General features: G+C 46.9%; 1 protein-coding gene across 2 annotated transcripts in view; it reads left to right on the top strand.

The window, feature by feature from the left end:
• homer3b (homer scaffold protein 3b) overlaps positions 1–22306 on the top strand; it is a 113230-nt gene extending 90924 nt beyond the window's left edge. For both annotated transcript variants that reach the window (XM_084309582.1, XM_084309581.1), the window contains exons 6-8: positions 5948–6058; positions 15848–15928; positions 20059–22306. In XM_084309582.1, the coding sequence (XP_084165708.1) occupies positions 5948–6058; positions 15848–15928; positions 20059–20244 (378 nt within the window). In that variant the 3' untranslated portion in view covers positions 20245–22306. The remainder of the gene's footprint in view (positions 1–5947; positions 6059–15847; positions 15929–20058) is intronic.
• Positions 22307–22658: the final 352 nt, after the last annotated feature.

Here is a 22658-nt window from a genome sequence, read left to right as displayed (position 1 = left end):
AGGTGAGGGACCAGCTAGCAGAGTACCAGGAGGAGAGAGAGAGGTGAGGGACCAGCTAGCAGAGTACCAGGAGGAGAGAGAGAGAGAGGGACCAGCTAGCAGAGTACCAGGAGGAGAGAGAGAGAGAGGGACCAGCTAGCAGAGTACCAGGAGGAGAGAGAGAGAGGTGAGGGACCAGCTAGCAGAGTACCAGGAGGAGAGAGAGAGGTGAGGGACCAGCTAGCAGAGTACCAGGAGGAGAGAGAGAGAGAGAGAGGGACCAGCTAGCAGAGTACCAGGAGGAGAGAGAGAGAGAGGGACCAGCTAGCAGAGTACCAGGAGGAGAGAGAGAGAGGGACCAGCTAGCAGAGTACCAGGAGGAGAGAGAGAGGTGAGGGACCAGCTAGCAGAGTACCAGGAGGAGAGAGAGAGAGAGGGACCAGCTAGCAGAGTACCAGGAGGAGAGAGAGAGAGAGAGGGACCAGCTAGCAGAGTACCAGGAGGAGAGAGAGAAAGAGAGGGACCAGCTAGCAGAGTACCAGGAGGAGAGAGAGAGGTGAGGGACCAGCTAGCAGAGTACCAGGAGGAGAGAGAGAGGTGAGGGACCAGCTAGCAGAGTACCAGGAGGAGAGAGAGAGAGGGACCAGCTAGCAGAGTACCAGGAGGAGAGAGAGAGAGGTGAGGGACCAGCTAGCAGAGTACCAGGAGGAGAGAGAGAGAGGGACCAGCTAGCAGAGTACCAGGAGGAGAGAGAGAGAGGGACCAGCTAGCAGAGTACCAGGAGGAGAGAGAGAGAGAGGTGAGGGACCAGCTAGCAGAGTACCAGGAGGAGAGAGAGAGGTGAGGGACCAGCTAGCAGAGTACCAGGAGGAGAGAGAGAGAGAGAGGGACCAGCTAGCAGAGTACCAGGAGGAGAGAGAGAGAGAGGTGAGGGACCAGCTAGCAGAGTACCAGGAGGAGAGAGAGAGAGAGAGGGACCAGCTAGCAGAGTACCAGGAGGAGAGAGAGAGAGAGGGACCAGCTAGCAGAGTACCAGGAGGAGAGAGAGAGGGACCAGGTAGCAGAGTACCAGGAGGAGAGAGAGAGGTGAGGGACCAGCTAGCAGAGTACCAGGAGGAGAGAGAGAGAGAGGGACCAGCTAGCAGAGTACCAGGAGGAGAGAGATAGAGAGGGACCAGCTAGCAGAGTACCAGGAGGAGAGAGAGAGAGAGAGAGAGGGACCAGCTAGCAGAGTACCAGGAGGAGAGAGAGAGAGAGGGACCAGCTAGCAGAGTACCAGGAGGAGAGAGAGAGGTGAGGGACCAGCTAGCAGAGTACCAGGAGGAGAGAGAGAGGGACCAGGTAGCAGAGTACCAGGAGGAGAGAGAGAGGGACCAGCTAGCAGAGTACCAGGAGGAGAGAGAGAGAGGGACCAGCTAGCAGAGTACCAGGAGGAGAGAGAGAGAGAGAGACCAGCTAGCAGAGTACCAGGAGGAGAGAGAGAGAGAGGGACCAGCTAGCAGAGTACCAGGAGGAGAGAGAGAGGGACCAGCTAGCAGAGTACCAGGAGGAGAGAGAGAGAGAGAGAGGGACCAGCTAGCAGAGTACCAGGAGGAGAGAGAGAGGTGAGGGACCAGCTAGCAGAGTACCAGGAGGAGAGAGAGAGGTGAGGGACCAGCTAGCAGAGTACCAGGAGGAGAGAGAGGGACCAGCTAGCAGAGTACCAGGAGGAGAGAGAGAGAGAGGGACCAGCTAGCAGAGTACCAGGAGGAGAGAGAGAGAGAGAGAGGGACCAGCTAGCAGAGTACCAGGAGGAGAGAGAGAGAGAGGGACCAGCTAGCAGAGTACCAGGAGGAGAGAGAGAGAGAGGGACCAGCTAGCAGAGTACCAGGAGGAGAGAGAGAGAGAGGTGAGGGACCAGCTAGCAGAGTACCAGGAGGAGAGAGAGAGGTGAGGGACCAGCTAGCAGAGTACCAGGAGGAGAGAGAGAGAGAGGTGAGGGACCAGCTAGCAGAGTACCAGGAGGAGAGAGAGAGAGAGGGACCAGCTAGCAGAGTACCAGGAGGAGAGAGAGAGAGACCAGCTAGCAGAGTACCAGGAGGAGAGAGAGAGAGAGGGACCAGCTAGCAGAGTACCAGGAGGAGAGAGAGAGAGAGGTGAGGGACCAGCTAGCAGAGTACCAGGAGGAGAGAGAGAGGTGAGGGACCAGCTAGCAGAGTACCAGGAGGAGAGAGAGAGAGAGGGACCAGCTAGCAGAGTACCAGGAGGAGAGAGGGAGGTCTCTGTTTGATGGTTTTGTGGAAATCAAAAGGGTTCTCGATACATGTTGACTTGGCCGAGGTGGTTTAGAGGTAACTAACCACCACATACTGCTCTGGCAACTCCTGTAGACCTTTAGAATTGAAGAGTCCAGGACAGTGAGTGCAAGATGGGCTTTTCTGCCTTGTTGCAGCTAATATTATTGGTATATTTATCAGTACTGTCATACAGAGGTAGTTTTTACGTTGGACTGGCTCAGAGTATTATACCCATCATGTCTAAATAACCTTCTGAGATAGCGACCTCTGAAAACATTGTAGTAATCTGTACGGTCTAAGTATGTTTTTATCCACGGAGCTATAAATATTACACCAAAACCTTCACACTCTAATACAATTTACAGCATAATAACTGCAGATGTGAATTCCTGCGTGATCTCTTTTCCATTCCCTCCCCCTCGGGGCGCATTGCTGTCGGCACGTCTCCCAGGAATCAAAGATACATACATTTCATCTTTTAATTGAGGGGAAACTTTGCCCTTGTTCAAGCTTAACAAGCTGCTTTCACGAGACAGATTAAAGAACTGGCGCAAGAAATCTGCAGTGAAATGATTATCAACACACACAAAAAAAACAGAAAGCGCCCCTTAATTAGTTTTTTAGCCAGCCGACAACATCGGAGCCTCATCCATGGAGGTAAAGGCAACCACCCCTCCCACTCGCACAGCGACAGAGTCAACCAGGTGGCTGGAAGTGGAGCCTCCAGGGTTTTTACGGGGTAGGTAGGGTGTTTTGGGGGGGGGGGACAGGACACTCTATACCCTCCCCTCCCCACTCTCTCCCTCCCACGTAAACCTTCCTGCCCTAGTTGGAATAAAATGACAAATCACCCGAGGAGGAGAGGGAGAGTCGTGGGCCGGGCTTTAAACTCTCTCTCGACTCTCAGACTCGGGCCTTCCTCCACACTGTTCTGAATAAACTCTCTCTCAGACTCGGGCCTTCCTCCACACTGTTCAGAGTAAACTCTCTCTCGGCTCTCAGACTCGGGCCTTCCTCCACACTGTTCTGAATAAACTCTCTCTCTGCTCTCAGACTCGGGCCTTCCTCCACACTGTTCTGAATAAACTCTCTCTCTTGGCTCTCAGACTCGGGCCTTCCTCCACACTGTTCTGAATAAACTCTCTCTCGGCTCTCAGACTCGGGCCTTCCTCCACACTGTTCTGAATAAACTCTCTCTCGGCTCTCAGACTCGGGCCTTCCTCCACACTGTTCAGAATAAACTCTCTCTCGGCTCTCAGACTCGGGCCTTCCTCCACACTGTTCTGAATAAACTCTCTCTCGGCTCTCAGACTCGGGCCTTCCTTCACACTGTTCTGAATAAACTCTCTCTCGGCTCTCAGACTCGGGCCTTCCTCCACACTGTTCAGAATAAACTCTCTCTCTGCTCTCAGACTCTGGCCTTCCTCCACACTGTTCAGAATAAACTCTCTCTCGGCTCTCAGACTCGGGCCTTCCTCCACACTGTTCTGAATAAACTCTCTCTCGGCTCTCAGACTCGGGCCTTCCTCCACACTGTTCAGAATAAACTCTCTCTCGGCTCTCAGACTCGGGCCTTCCTCCACACTGTTCAGAATAAACTCTCTCTCGGCTCTCAGACTCGGGCCTTCCTCCACACTGTTCTGAATAAACTCTCTCTCGGCTCTCAGACTCGGGCCTTCCTCCACACTGTTCAGAATAAACTCTCTCTCGGCTCTCAGACTCGGGCCTTCCTCCACACTGTTCTGAATAAACTCTCTCTCGGCTCTCAGACTCGGGCCTTCCTCCACACTGTTCTGAATAAACTCTCTCTCGGCTCTCAGACTCGGGCCTTCCTCCACACTGTTCAGAATAAACTCTCTCTCAGCTCTCAGACTCGGGCCTTCCTCCACACTGTTCAGAATAAACTCTCTCTCGGCTCTCAGACTCGGGCCTTCCTCCACACTGTTCAGAATAAACTCTCTCTCAGCTCTCAGACTCGGGCCTTCCTCCACACTGTTCAGAATAAACTCTCTCTCGGCTCTCAGACTCGGGCCTTCCTCCACACTGTTCTGAATAAACTCTCTCTCGGCTCTCAGACTCGGGCCTTCCTCCACACTGTTCAGAATAAACTCTCTCTCGGCTCTCAGACCATCGGATACGTCCTCTTTTCTTTGGGGGTCCACAAAAGAGTCTTTGTGCTTATTGTTTTATTTCCAGTGGTATAAGTCTGACACTCCTGTCTGTCTGGAGACCCCCTCTCACACCTCGCCTCCCATTTCCGAAGGCAAGAAACCCCCGGTTTCAGCTGTGCTTTAACTTTAACACGGCATGAAGTGTTGAGAGAGAGAGAGAGAGAGAGCACTGTTTGTTTCTGTTGCCCCCTCCCTTTCAACGTGAGCATTGACATCCTAATTCTGTCCAGATGATTACACCTAGATGTACAGTATACTATTCAACTATTGGTTTTTCCATCTCCAGTCAATTTGGCGACTAGAATTGGACGCAGGGATTTTATTTCACAGAGCACTACTATGTAGGTTTTAATAAAGGCTTTAGCCCCAGGGGGTTGGAGCGACGTGGGAGCTCAGCGTGATGGAGCATTAACCACTAGTCTCCGGGGGAATGGCTGTCGTGCACGGCGTATATTTGATAGGACGGGGTTAAGATAAGATATTCCTTTATTGATCCCCTTGGGGAAATTTGGTATCATAGCAGCAGGGGGGGGGGGGGGGGTACAGGCAGTGGCGGCTGTTCCATAGAGGGTGGATTTTTCTATAATAGTCGATTTCGACAGCTAAAAATATAAAAAAAAGACATTTAAATAAATTATAATTACTCATTTTAAGTGTTTGTGTTTAAAATGCACAATAAACGTGTAATGTATCAAATATAAATCATTGTTTGTGCGTCCTATTCATCCCCCCTCTCTTCTCGCGCGCTAGAAATCAGCGCCAGCGTCAGTGTGCAACTCAGCCAATTGAAAAATTCACAGGGCAACATAAATGAACCTAGCAACAAGATTTCATCCAATCAGCGTCTTCAAATATTCAAGATTCAAGAGGTTTATTCATCACATACATACCAGGGCACACAATGCGGGTGGCCATGCCCGCTTTGATTGTGCAATAATACTAAATAATAAAATAGACATAATAAACAGGTAATAAAATAGACATGCTAAAGTCCTGAGATGCAATACAATGTTAGCTACGGATTAAGGCACTGGGTCCTATGTACACTACTAGGGGTGTAACGGTACGTGTATTCGTACGGGCATCACGGTGCGGTACATCCAGCACATACGAAGAATACGTCTCATTACCACTAGGTGAAATTTGACAAATGTATGCTCAATATCTTTACTTTACTTTAAACTGGCTTACTAACGGTCTTAACACAGAAGGTCATTCATTTAACGTTGAATATCAAGCGTGTATTGCCACATTTAGATGATGAATAAAACGCTGGAGCTTGTAAAGGCAGGACGACAAGCCGACATGACAGATACACCGCGTGATCCAGGAGGGAGCAGCTACAGAGGTGCCTAAATGTGCCTTTTATTTATAGACTGAAACGATGTTGCAGGTCCCACCTCTTTCACTGGCTCCCCCTCCTGGCACACGTGTGCCTGGTGTAGGTGTGCGAGTGGGCGGTGGCCATGTGTTGTTCCACCTTATCAATATTCTCATCAAACTTGTGTGTGTGTGTTCCAGGTGGCAGAGCTGGAGGCTCAGAGTGGGCGTCCTGGTGCCAGTGAGGCTGGCAGAGACGAGCTGACCCGGTCGCTGGAGGAGCTGGAAGCCTTGCTCAAAGTCAAAGACCAAGTAAGACCCAAACCACCAGTCCTCTGGAAAGACGTAGGAACACAATTTGAGCTGTTCATCATCGGCGTGACTTCCCTCCCATATTGCTTCGGTTTTTCATAAATCCCATAATCCCTATTGTCTATTGTCTGTGCTTAGAATCCCCCAAATGCACAATTTGGAATCACAATATTAAGATGTTTCCAGCAGTGATATTCCTCTTTAATTCATAAGTCTACCCTTTTCTAAGGAATAAATAATTCACTGCTACAGCTAGATCTCAACCCTACGTTTAAGTAGAGGCTCTCTGTTCTCTGGGTTTCCTGTGCTCTTATGTGTAAGAACGTAGGGATGTTCGATGTTGGCTTTTTTACCGATACCGATATACCGATATTGTCCAACTCTTAATTTCCGATACCGATATCAACCGATACCGATATATGCAGGGTTCCCCCCCCCCCCCCCTTAATTTCAGGTAATTAACATTACATATCTCTTGTCGTGGAATTAACACAACAATATGCATACTTTTGACAATAAATAAAATCTGAATTTGTTCTTACTTGCTTGCCTGGGTAAATAAAGGTTAAATAAATGAATTTTTTTTTAAACCGATACCGATCATTTCCGATATCACATTTTAATGCCAATATCGGCCGATAATATCCGACATCCCTAGTAAGAAGCCTTAACTAGTTCAGCGCCAGAGGTTGCTGTGGGCGTATGGCCGTGTGTGCCAGCGCTGTAATGAATGGGGATACATGCCGGTGTTTGCAGGGCTTAAACTGTATTAAATATTATAGCTATGGATCTAATAATATAGTCGATTGTCATTGACTTTCTTCCGGTCAAGATGCAAAAAACTGATAATTTTTTCATCCATACATTTCCGTTTTATACCGTGGTGAATATGAGTATAGTTTTAGAGTAATTCTGTGTAATCCCAGGAAACGCAGCTAAACAGCGTTTTAGTGCATTTCACTAGGAACCGTGCCATTCCTCGCCTGGATCAACAATCAATCTGAAATCAACGCTAGATTATCGGTATTATGTTTCATCATGCATGCATGAAAGGGTGGGGGGGGGGTTCTATGCTTCGATCGTCACCAACGGAATACGTTACACAGTACATTACAGACACACAATCCGATCGTGGGGAAGGAATTATTGGATCAACGCAAGATTGATACCATATAGCCCTTACCTTGACTAGGATGTACTGCAAAAAGAATATTCCAATTATCTGATCGCCATTCCAAGTATTGATGTCGATCGTGTTGCCAAGATAATCCACCAAAGCACATGAATCGACGGTGCTTGAGTCTCCCCAATCCATGTGTTATAAACTTTACTCATGTGTGTTGTCAAGTGACTGGCAGTAAGCGGGCTGCGAGTTAAACTCACTTCCCCATAACAGGGTTAAAAGACACATAGATACGGTACCCAGGAGTGAATTCACCTCTTAGTGCAGCAGTCTATGTTGTCGCCCACGGCGTGGGAGACCCGGGTTCTAAACTCCCTCGGGGCATCAACATTTAACACAACACAGAAGGAGTAACACTATACTCCTCTGTTTCAGTCCTGTTCTCATTCTAGCAGCCTCTATACCTCTCTGTTTCAGTCCTGTTCTCATTCTAGCAGCTTCTATACCTCTCTGTTTCAGTCCTGTTCTCATTCTATCAGCCTCTATACCTCTCTGTTTCAGTCCTGTTCTCATTCTAGCAGCCTCTATACCTCTCTGTTTCAGTCCTGTTCTCATTCTAGCAGCCTCTGTACCTCTGTTTCAGTCCTGTTCTCATTCTATCAGCCTCTATACCTCTCTGTTTCAGTCCTGTTCTCATTCTAGCAGCCTCTATACCTCTCTGTTTCAGTCCTGTTCTCCTTCTAGCAGCCTCTATACCTCTCTGTTTCAGTCCTGTTCTCATTCTAGCAGCCTCTATACCTCTCTGTTTCAGTCCTGTTCTCATTCTATCAGCCTCTATACCTCTCTGTTTCAGTCCTGTTCTCATTCTAGCAGCCTCTATACCTCTCTGTTTCAGTCCTGTTCTCATTCTAGCAGCCTCTATACCTCTGTTTCAGTCCTGTTCTCATTCTAGCAGCCTCTATACCTCTGTTTCAGTCCTGTTCTCATTCTAGCAGCCTCTATACCTCTCTGTTTCAGTCCTGTTCTCATTCTAGCAGCCTCTATACCTCTCTGTTTCAGTCCTGTTCTCATTCTAGCAGCCTCTATACCTCTCTGTTTCAGTCCTGTTCTTATTCTAGCAGCCTCTATACCTCTGTTTCAGTCCTGTTCTCATTCTAGCAGCCTCTATACCTCTGTTTCAGTTCTGTTCTCATTCTAGCAGCCTCTATACCTCTGTTTCAGTCCTGTTCTCATTCTAGCAGCCTCTATACCTCTCTGTTTCAGTCCTGTTCTCATTCTAGCAGCCTCTATACCTCTCTGTTTCAGTCCTGTTCTTATTCTAGCAGCCTCTATACCTCTGTTTCAGTCCTGTTCTCATTCTAGCAGCCTCTATACCTCTGTTTCAGTTCTGTTCTCATTCTAGCAGCCTCTATACCTCTGTTTCAGTCCTGTTCTCCTTCTAGCAGCCTCTATACCTCTCTGTTTCAGTCCTGTTCTCATTCTAGCAGCCTCTATACCTCTGTTTCAGTCCTGTTCTCCTTCTAGCAGCCTCTATACCTCTCTGTTTCAGTCCCGTTCTCATTCTAGCAGCCTCTATACCTCTGTTTCAGTCCTGTTCTCATTCTAGCAGCCTCTATACCTCTGTTTCAGTCCTGTTCTCATTCTAGCAGCCTCTATACCTCTGTTTCAGTCCTGTTCTCATTCTAGCAGCCTCTATACCTCTCTGTTTCAGTCCTGTTCTCATTCTAGCAGCCTCTATACCTCTCTGTTTCAGTCCTGTTCTCATTCTAGCAGCCTCTATACCCCTCTGCTTCAGTCCTGTTCTCATTCTATCAGCCTCTATACCTCTCTGTTTCAGTCCTGTTCTTATTCTAGCAGCCTCTATACCTCTGTTTCAGTCCTGTTCTCATTCTAGCAGCCTCTATACCTCTGTTTCAGTTCTGTTCTCATTCTAGCAGCCTCTATACCTCTGTTTCAGTCCTGTTCTCATTCTAGCAGCCTCTATACTCCTCTGTTTCAGTCCTGTTCTCATTCTAGCAGCCTTTATACCTCTCTGTTTCAGTCCTGTTCTCATTCTAGCAGCCTCTATACCTCTCTGTTTCAGTCCTGTTCTCATTCTAGCAGCCTCTATACCTCTCTGTTTCAGTCCTGTTCTCATTCTAGCAGCCTCTATACCTCTATTTCAGTCCTGTTCTCATTCTAGCAGCTTCTATACCTCTCTGTTTCAGTCCTGTTCTCATTCTAGCAGCCTCTATACCTCTATTTCAGTCCTGTTCTCATTCTAGCAGCTTCTATACCTCTCTGTTTCAGTCCTGTTCTCATTCTATCAGCCTCTATACCTCTCTGTTTCAGTCCTGTTCTCATTCTAGCAGCCTCTATACTCCTCTGTTTCAGTCCTGTTCTCATTCTAGCAGCCTCTATACCTCTCTGTTTCAGTCCTGTTCTCATTCTAGCAGCCTCTATACCTCTGTTTCAGTCCTGTTCTCATTCTAGCAGCTTCTATACCTCTCTGTTTCAGTCCTGTTCTCATTCTAGCAGTCTCTATACCTCTCTGTTTCAGTCCTGTTCTCATTCTAGCAGCCTCTATACCTCTCTGTTTCAGTCCTGTTCTCAACGGACTGTTTCTGTACCTGTAACGAGCAAACCGCTTTTATCGTACAAATGTGATAATTATCGTACACATAGTCAGTACCGTCTAATGAAGTTCAGATCAAACTGTCAAACTAGGAGTTGCAGATCAAATATGCTTCAAGATCCAGCAATAGCGTCTCAAACGTTAATTAATAATGGTGTCATTTTATGTTCAAACTTACATAGAAAAGAAGTTTTACGAGCCAACATTTTGTACACTCTTGCACACACAAGCTCTTCACACACACACACACACACACACACACACACACACACACACACACACACACACACACACACACACACACACACACACACACACACACACACACACACACACACATATATATATTATAGACAGGGGCGGCAGTAGCTCAGGAGGTAGAGCAGTCGTCTGGTAATCAGATGGTTCATGGTTCGATTCCCGCTCCTCCCGGCAGTGTGTCGAAGTGTCCTTGAGCAAGACACTTAACCCCCAACTGCCCCCGATGAGCAGGTCGGCACCTTGCATGGTCGCCTCCGCCGTCGGTGTGTGAACGTGTGTAAGGATTCGTTGTTGGTGTGGACCCAATAGCAATAACAGGAACGAGGGAGAGAGACAGGCAGGACACAACAGGGTGTAGTTGAAAAAGGCTTTACTTGTTCTTCACAAGGCTTTTTTTTTTTTACTTTATTTTTTAGCGTTTATCGCTTTTCTGGTCAAGCATGACCGACAGATACAGGGTGAAACGGGATATAGAGCAGGGGAAGACATTCTGGCAAATGACGGCGGGTCCGGGAATCGAACTCGGAGTCCACCAGATCCGTGACGCAGCACGGTTTTCCCCGACGCAGAAATAGCGCCGAGAAGAGCCCCCCCTCTTCACAAGGCTTTAACTACAACAACAAAACAATAATCAGTACCTCAGCATAAGCTGGCAGATTACAATGAATGTGACAAGAAAGGTTAACGAACCGACCGGGGAGTGACAGGAACAGACAGAATATATAGGGAGACTAATTACTAACAAGACACACCTGGACAGACAAACAATGACAACAATATATAACAAGACAGGACTGAATATCAATCTATACAAATACAAACGACAACACACTAGACCAGACCAGGGAACAGAGTGGGTAACAAAGACAACACCACGGAGAACACATTGAACAATAAAGACATTAGGAGAATACACATGAATAGGGACTAACAAAGGGAGAAGGGAGAGAAGCGGGAACACTCCACTACCACTAGAGGGGGCTGCAGGGCAGGCATTCTGAGGTGGAGGGAGAATGCACTGCCGCCGTTTTTTATTTTTATTTATTTTTTGCGTTTTATTTTTTATTTATTTTTTTCATATAACTAGGGTTATAGGATAACCTTCGTTTTTAAGATTCGTTTTCGCTTTTGCGCCAAGCTGTCATCAGAGAAACATTTGGATGTAATTACCGCAGCGCGCAGGGAGAACTCAGGCCGGGGACAACTCGATTGGTTGTGTTGGAATATAGCCAGTTGGCGAACGTTTTATTTGTACTTGGATCATGTAGCCGGTTGAAGTTTTGTTAAAGTTGTTCAACGCGTTGCTGACGTCGTGGTGAGTGATGTTTATTATTTGCTGGGTCGCTCCAGTGAGAGAACAAAGACAGGTCCTGAGAGCAGCTGAAAGGAAGTATAGAAAGTCACGCCTCACTGCTGACATCGACACATATCACAACCTCTTGTTAACATTCTCCAAAACCATCACTAATGCCAAAGCTTCTTTCTTCCACCATAGGATCGAGGCCTCTGCCAAGAATCTTCGCAAACTGCATGCTACCATGTCCTCCCTCCTCACTCCCCCCCCACCCCCCCCCTCCCTCGTCTTTCTCTGCCGAAGACTTTGCGATCTTCTTTGAGGAAAAAGTGGAGAACATCCGCAGCTCCTTCTCCCAACCCCCACTCATTCCAAATGCTGAATCGAGAACCTCATCCTTCACTCTGTCATCTTTCTCTCCCATTACAGAAGCAGAGACCCTGACACTGGTAACGTCGAACCGTCCGACTACTTGCCAGCTGGACCAGCTACCCTCCCCACTCCTCCAGACCATAGCACCAGACATCCTCCCATTCCTAACTGCAACCATCAACTCCTCACTCAACTCTGGGGTGGTCCCCTCCTCCCTAAAACAAGCCAGAGTCACGCCGCTCATAAAAAAACCAACCCTGAACCCTACCGTCATAGGCAACTACCGTCCTGTCTCTCTTCTCTCCTTCCTTTCTAAAACACTTGAACGTGCTGTATCCAACCAACTTACTGCTTATCTCTTACAGAATGACCTCCTAGACCCTAATCAGTCAGGCTTCAGGACTGGTCACTCCACAGAGACAGCCCTCATTGCGGTCACAGAGGCACTTCACTTAGCAAAAGCGAAAGGCCTCTCCTCTGTCCTGATTCTCCTAGATCTATCTGCAGCCTTCGACACAGTCAACCACCAGATCCTCCTTGCGGCCCTCGCAGGAATGGGAGTGGCTGGCTCTGCGCTGACATGGCTGTCATCATACCTCAATGACCGCTCCTACCAAGTGTCATGGAGAGGGACCCTGTCGGCCACCCGCCCCCTGCGGACGGGTGTCCCCCAGGGCTCGGTTTTAGGACCCCTTCTCTTCTCCCTCTACACTAAATCACTGGGTAACATTATCACGTCTCATGGCTTCTCCTACCATTGTTATGCCGACGATACTCAACTCTTCCTCTCCTTCCCTCCCTCAGATATCCACGTCTCTGAGCGGATCTCGGCCTGTCTGTCCGACATCTCCGCCTGGATGACGTCCAACCACCTCAAACTGAACCTAAGCAAAACAGAATTGCTCCACCTGCCGGCCAAATCCTCCCCCCTAACCGACCTTTCAATCACAGTCGAGAATGCAGCTGTGACTGCGTCCCCGACCGCCAAGAACCTTGGTGTTGTCCTCGACGACCAGTTGAACTTCTCTGCTCACATCGCAGCAACGACCAGAACCTGCCGATTCCTCCTGAGCAACGTCAGAAGGATCCGCCCCTTCCTGACAAAAGAAGCCACCCAACTCCTCGTCCAATCAACAGTCATCTCCCGCCTCGACTACTGCAATGCACTGCTCGCTGGCCTCCCGGCCACTGCCACTAAGCCTCTTCAACTCATTCAGAACGCAGCGGCCCGCCTGATCTCAAACCTACCGAAGTCGGCCCATGTCACCCCACTTCTTAGGGACCTGCACTGGCTCCCCATTGCTGCACGAATCCGCTTCAAGGCCCTCGACCTAGCATACCGTGCGGCAAAGGGAACCGCTCCCGCCTACCTCCGGTCAATGGTCTCTAACTACACACCGTCAAGACCCCTACGCTCTGCATCTTCTGGCCGCCTCAGACCTACTCCTATCCAAGCTCCGGGAGGGTCATCAAAGAGAAGTCGCCTATTCTCAGTCCTTGCCCCACAATGGTGGAATGAACTACCCACCCCAGTTAGGACAGCCGAATCACGTCCAATCTTTCGCCGTCGACTAAAGACGCACTTCTTCAACCATTATCTGAATTAAAAAAAAAATAAAAAAAAATCTATAAAAAAAAAAAATCTAACCCTAACTAACCGTACTGTCATGCACTTGTCCTAATAAACTAACCTACACTGTAGCACTCAACACTTTGATGAACATTGTTGCTCAGCTGATAGAGTTGTGCCCTTCCTGATGGCTTGTCGTACAGAACTTGTAAGTCGCTTTGGATAAAAGCGTCAGCTAAATGACTAAATGTAAATGTACCTGTTTTGTTGTGCTTTTCATTATTGCTCTGCTCGAAATCTGATTTCTGTTTGTTTGTATATAGTGACTGAGTAGGCTATTGTGTGTCGTGTGTGTACACTGTGTGTCAAAGAAGATTCTATAGCCTTCTTAAGCATTACATCACGCGCAGGAGTGGTTTGTGAACAATAAACCATGCCTAGGGGTGGTCGTTAGGCCCGAGGCGCAGCCGAGGGTCGTTAGACCCCCCTAGGCATGGTTTATTGTTCACAAATCACGACTGCAAGTGGTGTAAAGCTTTTATACAACTGCCAGATTCATCCAACCTTATTTCTATACAATAAACACACATTAATCGAAGATTTATTGAAAAAACCATCCGCCAGAAAAAGTAGTTCCCACAACTACAAAAAAGACAAGTTGCCTCCATGTGGAAGCAGCTTGAAGTGCATCCAACCAAACTAACACATCCAACTGTGTATTATTGGAATGATTGAGAGAAGTTGCCTCATGTGGAAGCAGCTTGAAGTGCATCCAACCAACTAACACATCCAACTGTGTATTATTGGAATGATTGATTGAAAATTGTATTACCAGATGCAGAATGGGTACAATACAGTACGGCTCAATACACACAATTGTTAAGGGAATGCAGACCTACTTTCCATAGAACTTCATTCTTAGATGCTTCTATATAAAGTAGGTAAAACAAATTAAAAAGTTTTCTTTGCCCTATAGGAAAAAAACGTTTTCTTCGCCCTATTTTTTTATTTATTTCTTTTAGCCTAAACTTAACCAGTTGGAAACCAGGGGTACAGTAATAAAATTAGCAATCAACCAATCAATCAATTCAATAGACCATGCTCACTTAAAACAGCGCTGCTTCTCTCTCAGTCTGACTCCCCCGCTGTTGCAGACAGGAGTGTGTGTGTGTGTGTGTGTGCGTGTGTGTGTGTGTCACAGTGTGTGTGTGTGTGTGTGTGTGTGTGTGTGTGTTTGTGGGTACGCCAGCGTCGGACAGTGTGAGAGTGAACGCTGCAGTCAGTGGGAAGGAAGTAGAAATTTAAATCAATCAATTAATCAATCAATCAATCCGCGATTTTTCTTTTGTTCTAGATTGACTCAAGACCCATCAATTACATCATCCAACATTGTTTAAAGGACTAACACATTCCCCTTGACAGAATCGCTTCATATTTAGTCGTTATGGCGCTATCAACATATCCATTTGTTGTCCGCGATCTTGTTTTCTCCCGGAGTGAGCCGGGGAGTGATATGTGATTCGGTTGTGGGCGGGTCCTGAGCCCAGGACCGTGGATTGTTGCCAATAAAGACGTGTAAATGGACTGTTTCAGCCAATCAGAATCGAGAAATTTGCATGCCGTTGTATAAAATACGTTTTACGAGGCTGCTCTATAAGCGAGCACTGGGAGGGAGGCATAAATGCTTCTTAGTTTTCAGCGTGATATGCGTTATTTAGGCAGACCTATTGGACATTTTCGTTTTTGTTTATTTATTAAGTTAATATATAAAGTGTCTAGAATATTTAAAACAAATACAAAAAAAAATATATTTTAATAATAATAATAATAATTTTTTTTCGGGTTTTCACGCGGGCTAGGGCTTAAAATATTATTTACAGTCGGGCTTATTTTCGGGCAGGGCCTGAAGTTCACGGGCTCGGGCAGGGCTCAGGCTTTATTTCAAGGCCCTTGCAGACCACTAAGTGGGACCAGCCTGGGCAAACGGAGGGAGAACGGGACCAGGCTGTGGAAGCGGATCCTGACAATGTGTGAGTGAATGGGTGAATGTGAGGCATGAATTGTAAAGCGGTGTTGGATGAAAGCTCTTTATATAAATGCACCCTTTACCAGCATGTCGATTGTGGCCGCGATGATGAACGCCTCGTTTCAAGAGGGTTCTTGTCGCAGCTGAACTGCAGAAATGGGACAACAACTCATTTTCACAATAGGGCCCCTTCAAAGCAGCTGAAATCCCATCCTTCACAGTTGTTCCTCCACGTAGCTAACAGAAGTGTGGCCTCCACACACAGAGTCGAGTCGTCCCGGGAGGCCAGTTCTGACATCAAGGTGTCCCAAATCTTATCGGCAACAAACTACTACAGCGCCACATACCCGGTGTGTGATAAATGACTCTGCTACTTTCAGAAAATAATATATATAGAAGTCAATTGGGACTGTGTGTGTGTGCGTGCGTGTGTGTGTGCGTGTGCGTGCGTGTGTGTGTGTGTGTGTGCACGCTAAGTTCAATATCAACGCAGTGTCTTGAAGAAGGTTGTATTGTGTGTTGTTTGCAGGAGATCCAGACTCTGCAGAGCAGGAAGTCCGATGCCGGTGACCTGCAGCAGGAGCGCGAGGAGGCTGTGCAGAGACTGCAGGTGGGTTGCTTTACTTAACCCATTCAGTGCCAACCACGAGTATAGTCGGGTTAACTCGCCATCGCTTGAGTGCCAACCACGAGTATAGTCGGGTTTTAATCGTTATTTCTTTTATTAGCGATATCCATTCATTTTCATCCATCCAACCTGATGTTATCATTGGGAATGGGTCTGAGCTCGTAAAAGGGCAAATACCGCCGCCTATCGTCTCCCGGATGGTATTGCACATCATTGGATTGGATTGGCTGGGACTGTGCATCAGGAAAAAAAACTCCAGTCCGGGTTTCCCTTCTCGGGCAAGCAGTGTCGTGTTACCACGTTGACTAGGGAGGCTGGGAGCAGCGTCGATTATGTGTTTTGGACTATAACGTTGGATCAATAAACACGACTGTACTTATGTATGACAACTAATAAAGAAACTTGATCAATATTTGGAATGGCGATCAGGAATTGGATTCATCTTTTTGCAGAACATCAGATGTGAGGTAAGGAATCTATGTTACCAGTATTGGGTTAATCAGATGTTTTTTTCACAGCGGTCACAACGTGTGCGTGCCGTTGACGCGGAGCAAGGCACGGATAAGCGATTTTTCAGCCCGCTTCTCTAGCGTGCATAAGGACACATACTATCGATAATCTAGCGTTTATTTGAAAACTATTCATAAATCAGCCGAAAAATTACAACGTGTTTTGTGTATATCCACTAAAGGGATATTTGGGCTTACAAGACACATAACAATAAGTATATAATCATATACTTTACCAATGACATATAGACCAAGATGGCCACAAGAATAAGAAAATACAAAAAAATACAATAAAACGTAATATAACACTGTACTCAATGTAAATAAACAGAAAAACAAGAGGAATTCAAATACAATTATATAGGATACAGTGTGTTTTGTCTCAAGTGCCATGCCTTCTCCAAAAATCCTGCAAAACCGAAGATGTCCTCCACAAAAAAACAACTCAACATACAACTCTCAGACTGCCGAAACAAATCTGGGTTTACAATTTGAATTTTCTCAAATAAAGCCCTCCTCAAAGCGGTGTACAAAGGGGAATAAAAAACTAAATGATATTAATCCTCCACGCCTCCCAGATCCTCCTCAGGTTTACCCTGGAATCTACCCACTTCCACATACATATATGTATATTGACTGAACATTCCTTTACTTACTTTTTTATTACTTTTTGTTTTTACTTACTTTTTTTTTTTTACTGTATGTAGCACACTCCCAGGGGGCTCATACAGAAACAAGCATTTCATCATAAAGTATTCTGTATTTTATTATGACAAATAATAAACAAACTTGAACTTGAAACAAACTGATACATAAACTGATAGACATAAACTGATACATACATACTGATACATACATACTGATATACACTAACTGATACATACACAAACTGATACATACAAACTGATACATACATACTGATAAGACACATATTTACATACATACTGATAAGACACAAACTGATACATACAAACTCAGTAGTTTTTCCATCATCTTTATGACATCATCTGTGTCCTTATGTCCATAATGCAGCCTACATTACTCACTGAAGACTTGTTTGCCAGTAAACACCCATCGTGCCTGAAAGCCTCCCCGGTCGGCCTCGCCGTGCCTGGAGCGGTGACTTCACCAGCCTGTAGAAACAGCAGGTTGGCTTAAGAGTCAAGTCAAGTCAAGAGTTTTATTTGTCACGGCATACAGGTATACAATGAAATGCGGGTGGTCTTGCCCGCAACGATGTGCAATACAGTGGTACATATAATAGAATCAAAAGAAGAAAACAACATTGTGCAGTAACAGGTAACAGGTAACATGGAGTGACATCTCGGTATCTGTACATAGTTATTTACAGAGCATATGGGACATGCTAGTTAGCTTTGGTAGTGCAATACACTGTTCCTGTTATTCTAATTTAAAGTGTCCTTTCCTTTGGCCATAAGTGTGCGTGTGTGCGACATGAGTGTGTGCCCGCTCATGTTAAAGTGTTAAGTGGTTGCTCGTGTGTGAGCGTGCACAGTGTGCGTGTCGTGTGTGTGTTCATGTGTGCTTGTGTGTGGACAGTTCAATGTTCTGAGCACTCAATGTTCATTGTTCATGGCTCTGATGGCCTGGGGGAAGAAGCTGAGCCTAAGCCGCTCTGTCCTAGTAGCTGGGGTTCGCAGGCGTCTGCCTGACCTCAGCAGCTGAAACAGGCTGTTATTGGGGTGGTGAGGGTCTTTCATTATCCTGCAGGCTCTGGATTTGCACCTCTTGTTGTATAGAACCTGCAGGGGGGGTAGTGCAATACCCGTGGTACGCTCGGCTGAGCGCACCACTCTCTGTAGGGCCTTCTTGTCCTGTGCCGTGCTGTTTCCATACCAGGCAGTGATGTTTCCGGTCAGGATGCTCTCTACAGCTCCTGAGTAGAAGGACTGGAGTATCTTCCCAGATACTCTGAACTTCCTTAACTGTCTCAGGTGGTAGAGACGCTGTTTCGCCTTTTTTACTACTGTGTCTATGTGTGTTGACCATGTCAGGTCCTCTGAGATGTTGACCCCCAGGTACTTGAAGCTGCTCACCCTGTCCACGGTAGCCCCGTTAATCATCAGTGGTGTGTGCGTCTCCTGCTGTCCTCTCCTATAATCCACGATCAGCTCCTTGGTTTTACCAATGTTCAGGAGCAGGCTGTTGTCCTGGCACCAGCGTTCCAGTACCTCAACCTCCTCCCGGTAGGCCTTCTCGTCGTTGTCCGAGATCAGCCCCACCACCACCGTGTCATCTGCGAACTTCACTATGGAGTTGGAGCTGAACTTGGCCACACAGTCGTGTGTGTAGAGTGAGTACAGCAGGGGGCTCAGAACACAGCCCTGGGGGGACCCAATGCTCAGGGTGATGGTGTTGGAGGTCTGACCCCCCACCCTGACCGCCTGGGGTCTTTCGCTCAGAAAGTCCAGTACCCAGGCGCTCAGGGCGGAGCTCAGACCTAGCTCGATCAGCTTGTCCACCAGTCTGGTGGGGACTATGGTGTTGAACGCTGAGCTGTAGTCAAGTCTCACATAGCCCCCCTTCTGACGGTCAAGGTGCGAGAGGGTGCTGTGCAGTACCTGGGAGACCGCGTCGTCGGTGGACCTGTTTGTCCTGTATGCAAATTGCATAGGGTCCATATCACTGGGGAGGGAGGCACAAATGTGGTCCTTGACCAGCCTCTCGAAACATTTCATGACCACAGAGGTGAGTGCCACCGGTCTGTAGTCATTTGGACATGTTGGGGAGGGTTTCTTCGGCACAGGGATGATGGTAGACATCTTGAAGCAGGCAGGGACCACTGACTCCGCCAGTGATTGATTAAATATGGCGGTGAACACAGGGGCCAGCTGGTTGGCACAGGTCTTGAGTATACGTCCTGTTATGCCATCTGGGCCAGCAGCCTTCCTGGTGTTCACCTGCATAAATGCTCTTCTCACACTGTGTTCCGACAACGAGAGAGTGTCCCCCCCCCCCCTTGCGGTTGCCCCCCCCCTCCACAACAGCCGGCGCGCCAGTGACGTCACTAGCCGGAGAGCCAGCAGCGCCACTGTCTACACCAAACCGAGCGTAGAAGATGTTGAGCTTGTCCGCGAGGGAGGCGTCGTCGCTCCCCATTGAGGGGGCGCTGACTTTATAGTCAGTTATTGTCTTCAGTCCCTGCCATAATCCTCTTGTGTCGTTTTGTGCCATTTGTGTCTCCAGTTTATCAGCATATGTCCTCTTAGCAAGTTTGACAGCCTTGCGTAGAGTATAGACTGAAGCCTTATACTCCATGTTTCCTGACTCTCTACCCAGGTTGTAGGCGGTGGTACGAGAGTTCAGAGCTGCTCTAATAGTGCTGTCCACCCACGGTTTCTGGTTTGGGAAAATCCGCACCGTTTTCCTGGGGACAATACCATCGGCTATTGTTGTGATGTAACACACCACTGTGTCTGCGAGCTCACTGACGTCACTGGCGCTTCCTTTGAACATATCCCAGGCACATGTACCCCAAGAGGTACAGATCGCTGACCCTGTCTGTGTGTCTGCAGGAGTGTACTGTACGCAGGACTACTTTCAATCTTCTTTCTGCCTGTGTGTGTTGTGTGTGTTGTGTAGGAGCTGGAGACGCAGAACGCCGCGTTGGAGGAGAAGGTCCAGAGCGCCGAGAGAACGCTGGCCAGCAGCCAGGAGGAGCGGGAGCGGGCGGAGAGCGAGGTGCAGCGGGTGATCGAGGTCCTGGACGTCAAGATCTTTGACCTGAACGACCTGCGACAGAGCCTGGCTAAGCTCGTCGACAAATAACCCCCACGGGGGCAGAGCTGCATCTCAAACAGCCCAGAGTGCAGGTTCATGAGTACTTTCACTCATAGCCCTTTCACTGCCACACCACAGAAGGTTAACCCTTTACTATCACACAACCGATGGTCGCCGTGAAAGGGTTAACCTTCTGTGAGTTGTCGCAGTGAAAGGGGTTAACCGTTTTGGTAGTGCGGCAGTGAAAGGGTTAAGAGAGGTTAAAAAAAAGATGTCTGAGTTATTTTTTGTTTGTTTTCATTGATCTATGTTTACTTAATGGCGGTGCAGCTGGGAGGGAAGAGTAAAGGAAACCTAAACGTGACACGATTGCGATGGATCTTGTGGCGACTCATTCTGGTGGACAAGGGAGGTGAGGGAACTCGCTGCCTTGAACCATCATTAGTTCAGAGGGCGTTCGCCATAGGGATGAATGACGCTTTGGACTCTCTCATCTGCCACAGGACAGGAGTAAAAGAAACACATGCAGCGTGTTGCAATAATGTCTTTAGGTGATAGGGGGGGGACGCTGGGTTTTTCTATTCATGTTAGTACTATTCTTATTCACCATTATTTGTGTACGTTGCGGATTCAAGTCGGCCCTTTCCACGACGAAAGCGGTTGATTTGAATCGAGGATTGCGTTTTTGACAATGTAGGTGCCAAGTTATCCTTTACGTTCGTCAGTGTTATCAGTTAATCCTTCAGACGAAGAACCATAAGTCAGTTTTTTAGGTTTTCAGACGAGTGATGGGTTCAAATACCATCAAAGCCTGGCAGTTGGAGGGCATTCAGTGTGAAAGTAGGGGGTGTTTACATGCAGACGGGTTGGATTGTCTGTAAAAGCTGCGAGTGCTCTGGGTATTTTAACAACTTCTAAATGGACGGATGTGATTCTTTGTCTAAAGAGCTTCAAATGATCAAGTGATTCTGTCCTCTTCTGTATTCTGTAAACACTTAACATTTGCCATAATAACGATACTCTCAAGAGAAAAGATCTCTCGAGCTGCAGAGCATTTATCATAGATGACGCACAATGGAAACACTGCATGTGCTCAGCGAAATAATTAGCCAAGGAATGTGAACTACTGCGCTGCCTTGCAGCGTGCAACCTGTTAAAACGAGGTCTGAGTGCACAAGTTCAGTAAGTGTTAGTCAATGGGTACTTATTTGATAGATTTGTGAGTTTCTAAATGCACAATATTCACATTATTTGAATCCTTCCCTCCTTGCCCTTGAGGTATGATGGAGCTTTTGCTATTACAGCAACCTAGGTACAAGTAAGGCACAATCAATGAATTAGCAATACTGCTTCTAGTAGATACTGTTTATAATAAATAAATGACATACTTTACATATTTTGTAGGTTATCTTGCCCACGCCTATTTTCACACGGCATTTGTATAAAAAATAAATATATCAAATAAAAAAGATATATATATAATAAAATAAAATAAAAATATATATTAATAAATAATAATTTAGCTTTTCAATCCACCTGCACTACCTAAGTGTGATAGATTATCAACCACTTTCCTTGATTAAATATAGGAGGATATAGTGCCACCAACTTATCTGTACCATGATCATTGTTAAAAGGGTCACACCTGTATATTGCCAACTACAGCATGATGCAGTACCAAAGATGCACTATTAGTCTCACTGCCCACTACAACTGGAAGAAGCACAAGCATTTGGTATTATGCTGAACAACCTCTCCATCAAACAGATCATGGAACCTGATTACAGTGGTTTTGGATAGCTCATTAAATATTTTAATATCCTACACATTTAAAATCATAGAACCACTCAAAATACCTCATATAACCACTTTTAACTCATTCAAGGCAGTCATAAGAAGCTGTTACTGGAACCTTAAGGTGATTACCGATACGTTAATGATTCACATCACGAGGGAAATAAGGGATGTCTTATTAATTGGCAGCGTCTGAGCTCATGGGCACACTTGGTTTTTATGGTTTGAGAAACTTGTGTAAAGCAGACACGTGTGGAATATTGACGATATTGTAAACTTTGATGCATTTGAATACAATTCTTAAAATAAAAAAAAACTCAAGTTGTGAAAGAGTCTGCTTTGTCTTTTCCCGTTCATCTGCACCATCCTGCCGAGTGGGAGAGGTCAGAGGTCAGTGCATGGCCTCATTTCTAACAACCTTTATTTAAACTCGAAAGGCAACAGAGGTTCCCCTCGTGTCATGTTGAGGTTCCCCTCGTGTCATGTTGAGGTTCCCCTGGTGTCATGTTGAGGTTCCCCTCGTGTCATGTTGAGGTTCCCCTCGTGTCATGTTGAGGTTCCCCTGGTGTCATGTTGAGGTTCCCCTCGTGTCATGTTGAGGTTCCCCTCGTGTCATGTTGAGGTTCCCCTGGTGTCATGTTGAGGTTCCCCTCGTGTCATGTTGAGGT

Source organism: Notolepis coatsorum (genome assembly GCF_963971535.1).
Source record: "Notolepis coatsorum genome assembly, chromosome: 3".
In the NCBI taxonomy this organism is placed as follows: domain Eukaryota; kingdom Metazoa; phylum Chordata; class Actinopteri; order Aulopiformes; family Paralepididae; genus Notolepis; species Notolepis coatsorum.
The sequence above is the reverse complement of the archived record's forward strand: the minus strand, read 5'-3'. Positions and strand labels throughout refer to the sequence as shown.